The 11,509-nt window shown below is 41.3% G+C and overlaps 2 protein-coding genes across 3 annotated transcripts in view; both read left to right on the top strand.

Annotated features, from left to right (window-relative positions):
* The first annotated feature begins 4,328 nt into the window (after positions 1-4,328).
* Positions 4,329-8,601, top strand: POMK (protein O-mannose kinase). 2 transcript variants are annotated; one of them, XM_072114333.1, is made up of 3 exons: positions 4,329-4,456; positions 6,970-7,293; positions 7,736-8,601. In XM_072114333.1, the coding sequence occupies exons 2-3, from the start codon at positions 7,009-7,011 to the stop codon at positions 8,507-8,509; spliced, it is 1,059 nt and encodes a 352-aa protein (XP_071970434.1). In that variant the 5' UTR covers positions 4,329-4,456; positions 6,970-7,008; the 3' UTR covers positions 8,510-8,601. The 2 variants fall into 2 exon arrangements, with proteins under 2 accessions (XP_071970434.1, XP_071970430.1); XM_072114329.1 differs by having other exon boundaries at positions 4,432-4,574.
* Positions 4,450-11,509, top strand: part of HGSNAT (heparan-alpha-glucosaminide N-acetyltransferase) — a 39,967-nt gene continuing 32,907 nt past the window's right edge. Inside the window, exon 1 of the mRNA XM_072114319.1 lies at positions 4,450-4,574. The gene's annotated coding sequence lies outside the window, so the exon portion shown is untranslated. The remainder of the gene's footprint in view (positions 4,575-11,509) is intronic.

The following is an 11,509-nucleotide window of genomic DNA, read 5'->3' as shown; positions in this document are numbered from 1 at the left end:
CATGCAGAGGTGGGCTTATTGAAGGATAGGCCCTGGACTAAAAAGGGTTTGTGCTACTTGATAAATGTAACATTCTCCGCATCTGACATTCTACCCTGCAATGTCAGTAACCTTCTCCTCTCAACAAAGTAACAAACCCCCTGCCTACCCCCAACATTCTCCTCTTAATGATTTCTCAATTTTCCTTTTCCCCCAACACCTTCCACCAACCTACTCCACCTTTGGCAGAAACATGTGTGGCGTCGCCTCATGTGGAGGAATAGCCAAGGACATCTTGTTAGCTAAATTTGCCAGTGCTGTTCTGTGTACTAAAGCAGAAGCTCCAAAAAAGAACTCCATTTAAATGCTGAAATAGGTTTTGGCACACTGCAAATCATCCACCACTTACAAAGAGGTCATTGTGGTACAGGTGGTGAAAGCCTGATTGCTGGGGGCCCCACCAATGGAACTAGAATGGGGATTGGAGAGCATTTGGTATATATAATTGAATGTGCAGTGAGTGCTGGATGAGGTACAGGCAGTCCCTGACTTAAGGACATCTGACTTGCAGACAATCCCTAGGTAGATGGACCTCACTGACCTGTGGTGACGCTCTCTGGATGCCTTACTTAAGCCACAGGCTGCAATGATCTGCTGTAATGAAGCTTTATTAACAATACTTGTTCCCATGGCCGCACAAAATTTTGTACATCCAATAGTCATTGGGACACATTTTTTTTTTTCTTTTTTTTTTTGCTTGGAGCTACAATTTTACAAAATGTCAGTTTTGACCTTGCATAGAAATTCAACTTAGGTTAGGTTTGTACTTCTCTTGTACGTAACCCAGGGACTGTGAAAGGGGTGTTCTGGTACCGTTATTGGAGAATAAGGCTGTGGCGGAGCTACATGACCGAGTGGGCAAACATGACAACATGGTTAATTTTACTAGAGCTAGTGGGTGGTTAAGTTATGAAGAGAGCACTGGGCAAACCCCCAACATTAAAGTCTGCCATTGGTTACATTCCAATAGTGTCTAATTGTCAAGTGATTTTTAAAGCCTTACATCTGTGAATGAAGTTTGCATAAACCTCACAATGACCGCCATAAGGATTGATGCAAGGACTAGATAACAGGTTGTTATTAATGCTTGGGCTACCCTGTTGGGGTGGATTATGTTTTGCCAATTACAAAAAAGCATTTAAGCATTGCCTTAAAGAAGCACTCCAGAAAGAGAGAGAAAAAAAAAAAACCTGTCCCCATTGGATGGTTACAACGTACACCATGATAATGCATTCCTATGATTCTTTTGTACAGCATCACAGGGGCAACTGGCGACTGCACCTTCTCTAACTGCTATGGGAAAATTGTGTCTATCCTTCTCTCTATTCAGCTAAAAATCTAAGAAACCATAGGGGAAAAATTATCATTACTCGTACCCCTGAAAACTGGCGTACAAGTGCTGAAATAGATGTAATTCCTGGTGTGTGGCCAGTAATTGCACTGATTTTTTTTCCCCTCTTATGCCACCTTCATACCTAGTAAATTGGGGTGTACCTGGCGGCATCTAGCGTCAGCATTTGATAAATCTGCCCCCTTATATTTTGAGGCAGAATGTCTTCTACCTTCATACCTGTGTTTAATTCAGCTTCAGTGCTCCCCTTTGTTGGAAAAGCATTGTGTTTCACATGTGTTTGCCCATGAGATCACATAACCCTAGTCCAGAGAAGATAGAAACAAACCCTGAATAAGGTAGCACTGTCTGAATTATATTGGAGGAATAGAGCTATAATGAAAAAATACACATTTTTACCAGCGTGCTTCTTTAAAGGCCAGATAATTTATGGGCAAGTGATTTTGTCACTGACAGATGTACAAAAGAATGCATTTCTTGAAACTGAACGTGGTCTTCTCTTTTAGAAGTTTGTAAAACCGTACATTACTAGAATATAGCCACCTTTCTTGAAATAAACTGAAAAAGAAAGTGACATTTTGATTCTTTTCCATGTCTCATTGCCACTTACTTCATTATGATATTAGACCAGATTGAGAACATAAGATACTTTCTAAACATAAATGTATTTTATGCAGCATCTTCACATCCTACCGGTTTACCAATAATGTATTTTAGACTAAGCTGAGACTGGCGTCAGCATTTCCGTTTATTAACTTCGTTAAAGAAAAAACTGATAACTGAAGACATATCGGTTACTGTCCATTTTTTTTACATTTATTATGACAAATCATGAATTCATATCTCATGTCTATCCATTTCCTCATTTTCTTCTAGCTCTACACAGGAGATCAAAATTAAAGAACAATATATGATCTCCATTTGATGGTTTTTTTGTAATGAGTACACAATGCTACTAGAACAGTGCTTTACCAAGTATATCAATGTAAAACAAATGTGATTATCTTATTTAGGTTACAGCAATGACTGTAATATAGAGAAATATAATTACATCTTCTGAAGGTTACACCAGTCCCCAATCCATAAGTGTACAGGCCTTTGCTTTGAATGACTCCAGCACATCAGCCGCCACAGAACATCAACAGTCTCTGTCACTGCTCTGGTGGGATATTGGTTCTCTTTTCTTCAAGTCTCTTCCACAGTTCTATGATTGAGGGATTCTTGACCATAACTTTGTGACCCAGAGCAGTGTCCAGTGTAAGGAGAGTGGCTAGGAGGAGATGTACTCGCTCTGGGTTCTGACACCAGCACATACAACCAGCATCAGTACACAGAGCAGAAACTGCAGTGTAAGCAGGGAGAGAAGAAAAGCCAACGGAAGGTGAGTTTTTTTTTTCCCTCCAGTGTTATTAGGGGGATTATAGCACTGGATAACAAAATAACACATTCTCTAATTCACTGCTATTTCAAAGATATAGATCCAACCAGTCAGTCCTGGTGTACACAATTTTTATTGCCCCAACCGTAAATCTTTTATCTTTGATGGACGGCAGGGCAGATTCTTCTCGTGAATTGCTTCTCCTGTCTGCAGGATGCAATATGCTCTCTGCCCCTACCCCCTGTATTACAAGATGAGCTCACAGACACTTCCTGATGGCAAGCAGTAGCATGCACAGACTTAAAGGGGTTATCCGGGTTTAAAAAATTTCTTATGGCCGGGCTGGGGAGGGCTATTTAAACACAATAAACATGTACTTACCTCCTCCGGTGCTGCCGATGTCCCGCGCCGCGGCCGGTCTTCTCTGTGCGCCGGTTTCATTACAAGTGTGCACAGAGAGCTTCCAGCCGGCTTACAACGCTGAGAGATAGGGACGAATGGGAGGAGCCGTCCACGTCGCGGACCGGAAGCTCCCTGTGCGCGGCTTCCGTGCCCCTGTAAACAAACAGGGGCATGGATCGAAGGCACCGCGGCGCGGGACATCAGCGGCGCCGGACGAGGTAAGTACATGTTTATTATGTTTAACTAGCCCACCCCAGCCCGGCCATAAGAAATTTTTTAAACCCGGATAACCCCTTTAATCTACAGGCAAGATAAGGTCTTTATAGCAGGGAAAGGAGGCATACAGCAGAGCTCATGGTGTTATAGGTGGGTTAGCAGGGAGTGTTCTATCCATCTCATCATCTTGGTTCTGTCTCATCTTTCGTTTTCTGTGTGTCAGATAATGATGAATTTACAGAAGCTAAATAAAAATGTAGATAATCCAAAGACCCCAAAAATCTAAGCACATTGTCAGCACACAGGGATCGTAATGTGTCTCTGACCATCACTGAGTGATAAACAACAATAAAACTGAGTAAAAGTGTAAAGTAAGGGGTAAAAAATTTTTTTTTATTGTGTAAACACCACTAGGGGGCTAAAATTTGAGAACTTTCTTCATAAACATAATGGAAAGCGATCAGAAAGACTTATGTTCCCCAAACTGAGACTAATAATACGTTTTTCCCACAAACGTAGGAATACATTTACAATACCTGTTATAGCACAAAGGATCCTTACTTTATTTATTTTAACTCAGTGTATTTTAATGTAACTGATAAGGGACAATCTGAACAGTTTACTGTCATCCATTCAGGTTACAGATATTACTCATAAATCTACATTTATAGAAGGAAAAAACTTAAAAGTCGAAAAAAACAATCTTTTTACATTTTTAATTTTGAGCCATCTTCACACTGGCAAAGTATTTATTTTCCTCAGCATTGTGTAGAATGTGAGATACACCATAGGAATCCAAGGCAGCGATACTTTATACGGGTACCGAGGAGGTTCAGCCCATCAGAGGGTGGGTCACAAATATTTCATTAGCATGACTGTGGTCCTTTCTCACAGCACACAATAATGACAGCGCTCGCCCCCTAGCGGTCACATACATTAGTACGATCTTGCACGCATTTCTCGGGCAAGCTAGCAAACCATGGGGCGACCACATGATACATCGCAACCCGTCACGTGACCGTGATGTCACCCAGGTCCTTGTATAGAATAGAAGGTGCTGTGGCTGATAGGTATGAATGGTGAGCGGCCTGTGATAACCGGTGCAGGGAATGGCGTCGCATTGAAGAGCGGGTGTACGGGACGAGTGTGCTGAAAGCAGCATATCCAGCTGTGCCGCAGAAGCCGTAGGTAGGAGCCGCTGGATGTGCACTCATGGCCACTTGTTACTTTAGGAAATGGTGGGGAAGTAGAAGCTTTACCTGATGCCGGGTTAGTGGTGCACACACTCATCTATAAGTAAAGTCCATGTACATAAATGATCTTGAAAAACTAATCCAATAAAAGAAAGATATTTAGTGAGAAAAATGTGAAAACCTTGGTTATTTGCAGCAGTGATAACATTTGGGTAAAGGGGGTCCATCAGCTTCTAAATCACATCACAACTGAAAATCACATTGTGTGGGCCGCAGTATTAGGCCATGGTCACACATGCGCTAGCGTTGCGTTCATAGTGCACGGGGGCAGGCCTCGGCCCGATCTAATGTGCATTACCAGGGAATCGCATGCGATCGGTAACCAGACGTGGTGTTTTGTATTCTTTCATACAGAGCCTCAATTTGACTTATTTAAGGACATTAGATGAAAGTTGTGCTTCCCCCACCTTTATGTGCTACAGCAGTGATGGCGAACCTTTTGGGGACTGAGTGCCGAAACTACAAGCATAAGCCACATATTTTTCACAAAGTGCCAAATGCCAATTTAAAGTAACTAAAGTAACTCACAGGTTTCAAACATATTGGCGTCCCGAGGACACAAATCCTGTAGAAAGAAGAAGAAATTCAGATTATTATTGTAGTTTCCCTCTAAGGCCCCTTAACAGGATCAATTGCAGCTCCAGAGAAGGGTCTACAATGATAATACAGCTTTGTCAGCACCTTCCGGCTCCTCCTGCACTTCTAGTTACTTTAAAATAGCGCTGAATGAGGCACGTACTGGGCTGCCTGTGCCTGCAGGAGAAGGTATTGAGTCCTAAATGGTGACCTGGGTGATAGCCTGGGTGCCCACAGAGAGGGCTCAGAGTGCCACCTCTGGCACAAATAAAAAAAAGCCTTTTTGTGAGTTTTATAATAAGTGGTAGAATTGAATAGACAGTTACAAAAATATATGTTAAAATGTATGGCATCAATCAGTCATGCTTCCCTAGTTTAAGCTAAAGATGCAGAGAGTGCGTGTACTTCGGCAAAGTCGCAGAAAAACAAGATTGTATCAAGTCAAGATAGAAAATAATAGTTACACATAATTAATAACATAATTATATGTGAATTACCAATGACTGTATGTGGGTATATTTTACCAAATATTACTGTATATACTTGAGTATAAGCCGACCCGAGTATAAGCCGTGGTACCCAATTTTAACACATAAAACTGGGAAAGCCTATTGACTCGAGTATGGGGAGCCGAGGGTGGGAAATGCATTGATCACAGCCTCCCAGTATATAGCCTGCCAGCCCCTGTATTTTAAAAAAAAAAAAAACCCACTGTACTCACCTTTCTGACGTCCCTCGTAGGTTCTCTTCTGCTTCTGAACATATGGTTTTTAATGGGTTGGAAAGAGGCATTCCTCTCTGAATTGAGGAATCCAATTTCCAGGTTTTCCATTATGTCAAAACTTAGAGTTACCACCTACTAATAAGTACTAGTAGTGGTGTGCCCCATAAGCAGATCATGAGTAAGAGCATATTGCTTGAATCACATTATCATTTCATCTGCCCAGGAATACCATGTTGCGGGAAGGTGATCTTATGAAATGTAATCTACAGATTTGAAGCTAGTTCATTTACCACAATTCTGGATTTTTTTTTTCCAGCTTTGAAGTAAAAAGAGGGGGCAAACTTCGAACGGCTATACCTTCTGTATTCAAAGTTCTGGTTTCATATTAAAGTGGATTATCCCCCCCTTTGATATGATACATGGATGGTGTTTCTAGGTGACACAGAACTGGAGATATCCACTGTTAAAGTCAGGAATGGAGAGCTGAATATAAAATTTGTCTTTTTAAACGCAACTTCTGTTTTTTTTTAAACCTAGATCCAGATATTATATTATACTAGAGATGCTCCTCTTTAATATAATACCTGTGTCTAGATGCTACGTTTCAGAAGATATAGGCGTTTGAAATGGGCCACTGTCAGAACGACTATACTTGTGCTATCTGTACGGGGCATGTGCAATTAGGAAGTAAATAACCGTATGCCAGTCACAAAGGAGATAAAGAGTATGAAAACTAGTGAGGTGGCCGGAGAAGGGCTGGTCCCAGCTGGTAGATTCCTTTAAAGGGGTTTTCTAGAACTTCATATCGGTATCTGGAGGCCATTGCTATAAGTCAGCAGTTCTCACCTGCCTCTGTCATTGGAACTATACATTACACAGTGTGCTTAACCACAGTTCTGCAGTTCTGTGATCCGATCTGATATTGATAAAACTAAAAATAGTTCATAGTGGATGTAATTTGCCCAAACATGGTCTTTATTATTGATACTTCTGTTTTTTAATTGTCTTTTAAATATTTTTTTTTCCTTAGTTCTAAGATGTGATACTTTTCTCAAAGACAGACAAGACAATGGATCTAAGATTTCATGGAAGTAAAAAGGGCGGCCACTGGAACTGTCTTGTGCTGCTGATAATCCTTCTCCTGTTCACAGTGGTGTTTATTAACATCGTGCTCTATGTGTATCTGGAACACCTCTATGTGTCCCCCAGTTATCCATATGCAGATCCCAGTACTTGTCCTCAAGGTTACTTCAAGATCGGCAGCATGAAGAATTGCTCTGCATGGCTGACATGTCAGGGCATAAACAAGGAAGTTCGGAGGCTCAAGCTTGTGGGAGAAGGTGCTGTGAAGAAGGTAATTGTTTATACAATATGGCATTTTTAGATAATAATATCCTGTCTTTGATAGGGACCTATTAGAAAATGTTGATCAACATAACTTATTTAACCCCTAAATGTGTCCTCACAGCTCAGATCTAGCTCTAACACCTGGGATCGAAAAAACTCAGATCCCTTGTGTTTAACCCCTTACACGCCACAGTCAAACATGACCGTGGTGTGTAAGGCTCGGTGACCCGATGCAGTTTTCTGCCCGGGATTCGGATATACTGTTATCAACTTTTAAAAGTGAATGGAACTAGTAATGTAAATTATAAAAACAGGAAGAAACCCACATATTGCATGTGGGACCACTACTGATCAGATATTGTTTTAAGGATAGGTCATCAATATCACCCACTTTAACTGTGTATTCTTGAAGCAATGACATGTTGGCAATGCTATCTCTCCCATTTTAGGTGTACTTATCAGAGTGGAAAGGAATGAAAGTGGCCTTGTCACAGCTCACAACACCCAATCTACAAGACGACTTCTTTCAAGGATTACAGATGTTGAAAGCCCTACAGAACAGGCATGTTGTTACTCTAGTGGGTCACTGTCAGGAAAATTACAGCATTTTAACTGAATATCATCCTTTGGGATCTTTGGAAAATCTGGACAGCACATTTAGTCTTCCAAAGTACAAAAACTTTAACACTTGGCAAAATCGCCTGGGCCTGGCCATAGACTATGTAAGCATTATTGGCTACCTGCACAATAGTCCTCTTGGGACTCTAGTCATGTGCGACTCCAATGATCTGGACAAAGTATTGTCTCAGTACCTGCTAACAAGTGACTTCCGCTTGGTGGCAAATGACTTGGATGCCTTACCTCTGGTGGACAAAGACAGGGGGCTTTTAGTCAAATGTGGTCCACGAGAAATTATTGGGGATTTTGTTGCTCCAGAACAGCTCTGGCCTTATGGGTCTGACAAGGAGTTTAGCAATGATCTTATGCCGTCATATGATGAGAAGACTGATATCTGGAAAATCCCAGCAGTAACAGATTATCTCTTGGGTCATGTGGATGGCAGTGACATTGTTCGATTTCACTTGTTTGATATCCATGCAGAGTGTAAGAAGAAGAATCCGGCTGAGAGACCATCAGCACAGACTGTTTTGGACATGTACAAGAGAATTAGGACTTTGCTGATGAAGGAATTTTCAATGTCAGATGTGAGAGAAATGTTGTGAATTATTGTTCTACATATCCTAGTTGCTTATCTGTCCCACTTGTTGTCTACAACACTGTATACTGTTATCAATAAAGACCAAAGACAGAGCAACTTTTGTAGATGTATGTACACATATACTGGAAGTTTTTTTTGGGGGGGAAATAGATGCAAAACCAGCATCTCTTACATTTTTAGACACATACAGTATCTGCTGCAGCTTTCAATCATTGACACAAGGTACTATGTCAAAGCTAAACTCCACTGTATATCTGCATCTAATTATAAGTATATATTGTGTATTTAGCATCAATATGTTTCAGCTGTAAAGTAGTGATAGTTGGAAAACCACCCTAAAGGGAAATTGTCACCAGGTTTTCACTAATAAACCTCATGACAGGTTCCCACAGCACTATGCCCACTCTGTTTTAGCTAAAAATGCATGCTTCCTATACCCAGAAAATTAACTTTGTAATCTAATATGGAACTATGGCAAAAGGTGCAGCGTGTCGCTGTGTGACTCGGCCCATGTCTCCGGCATGTCTTAGTCAGTGGCATGAATAACATACGCCCCTTTAGATTTGCTGGTCCTGTTAATAGGGTGCCATGTAGGCTTACAAAGTTCCTTTTTGTAAGCTAAAACCAGTGTGGACAGTAGTTAGCAAAGTGCTACGGAACCTGCCATTAGGTTTATTAGTGAAAATCTGGTGAAAGGTTACCTCTAAAAACCTAGGTCAACCCATATTTCCTTGAGTATATAATTAGTGTTACATACACGAAGGAGATATAAAAGCAAAACAAGGTTATGTACAGAATAGAAATCAGCATTTAGTGGCAGTCATAAGGCACAAAGTGTTTAAAAATATAACTTTTCAACGTCAATATGTTTCATCTGTAAAATAGTGGTAGTTGGATAACGACCCTACAAGGGAAATTGTTATGGATCACAACTGGACATAATTTACTTACCCAGTCCTGTCCGGCGCAATTCACGAAGCTCGTGGGCCCAAGTCCCTGCATCAGTCGCTTTCCCGCTCAGGTCTGCCGGAGTTCACCTTCTTCCCGGTGCGTGTCTTGCGACACAATTTGATATGTAAAATCCAGCTCGTAGTCCGAACCCGTCGGGTTGTCCGACGGCCACCCCTAATACGTGTTGCGTGCAAGCTGGTCGCCGATGTGCCATAATCCCCTGTTAAATGCGGAGCAACACGGTAATGGTCGGGAAACCCGATGAAAATGCGCTCTGCGGGCCCTTAGTAAATGAGCCCCAATGTGTCTGCTTAGAGAATCCCCGTCCACACCCTGGGATTTTGCAGTGACCAGCTTAGGGAGTTTCATTTTATTTGTTTTATTTTAAGGAAAACCTTTTCCTTGTCGGAAGCTCTTTCAAGAATAGATTCCAACTCCGGCCCAAACAAATTACCCTGGAAGGGGATACCACATAAGGTGTTCTTAGACTTGAAATCACCTTCTTACTGTCTTAACCACGAAGCTCTACGGAAGGAATCTGTAAGGCCACATTCTTTTGCAAAAAAAACTGATATTTTCTGTGGAGGAATCGGCTAGAAAACCCATAGCTGTTTTGAAAATAGGAAGGGTATTAACTATTTCTTCCCTAGAAGTCTCAGGACAGTGGCTTAGTGGTTAGCATTACAGCCTTGCAGCGCTGGGGACCTGGGTTCAGGTTTGTATGTTCTCTCCGTGTTTGCATGGTTTTCCTCTGGCTCCTTCGGTTTCCTCCCACACTCAAATTCACCCTGAGCTTTGCGAACTTATTTGTAGGCCTCTTTGAAGAAAAAAAATTATCTTCCCACATCCCCTGTTCATTAACTGTGTAATTTTCCAACGATATATCGATGATACATTAATTATCTGGAAAGGGAGCCCGGAAAACGCTAGGAGTTTTATTTCGGATTTGAAAAATAACACATGGGGTTTGAAGTTTACCGATAACATTGTCCTCAATAATGTTGAATTTTTTGACAAATCATTTTTCATGACCAGGAAGGAAATATTAAGACCAAGACCTTTTTTAAACCAGTAGACAGTAACAGCTATCTGGATTTTAAAAGTAACCATTTAAAGAAATTGCTTACGAATACCGCTTTCGGCCAGTAAAAGTGGATTAGGTAAAATCTTAAGGCCCCTTCTCCACTGGCGTTTTTCACGCGCGAGTTCTGCGCGTGCATTTGACGCTCAGAACTCGCATTGCACTCTGTCCCATTGTATTCAATGGGTCTTTCTCCATTTGCGTGGTTTTCAACGCGCGTGCTTGCGTTCGTTTGCACGCGCGTCAAAATCGCAGCATGCTCTATTTTTGCGAGTCACGCGCAATTTTCACGCCCCATTCAAGTCTATGGAGATGCATCAAGAACGCATTGCACTCGCAATCATTGCAAGTGCAATGCGAGTGCAATGCGTTTTAAACGTAAGGGTTGCTAGGTGACCAGAATAACAGTATTTCCCCTGCTCGCGAACGATCATTTAATTAAAAAAACACAGTGAAGAACAGTAAAGAATAGAATAAAAACAGTGAACACAGTGAACACAGGATCATTTAAGATAAAAACACAGTGCAGAACACAGTGCAGAATAGATTACAGATGTTCGGCACATCTGCTTACTTGTCGGGAGATACGCGCGGAACGGCGCGAACAAAATAGCATGTGAAGAACAATATATATGTGTGAAGAACACATTGCAGATGTATTTAAACATCTGCAATGTGTTCTTCACACACATATATATTGTTCTTCACATGCTATTTTGTTCGCGCCGTTCCGCGCGTATCTCCCGACAAGTAAGCAGATGTGCCGAACATCTGTAATCTATTCTGCACTGTGTTCTGCACTGTGTTTTTATCTTAAATGATCCTGTGTTCACTGTTTTTATTCTATTCTTCACTGTTCTTCACATCTGCTAAATTGTCGGGAGATAATATACGCGCGGAACAGTGAAGAATAGATCGCAGATGTTTGCAAATTATCAGAAGACATTATTTTTCAATTAAATAACACATTTT

This window comes from Engystomops pustulosus, chromosome 1 (assembly GCF_040894005.1).
Source record: "Engystomops pustulosus chromosome 1, aEngPut4.maternal, whole genome shotgun sequence".
Lineage (NCBI taxonomy): Eukaryota > Metazoa > Chordata > Amphibia > Anura > Leptodactylidae > Engystomops > Engystomops pustulosus.
This window is presented reverse-complemented; position numbering and strand designations above follow the sequence as displayed.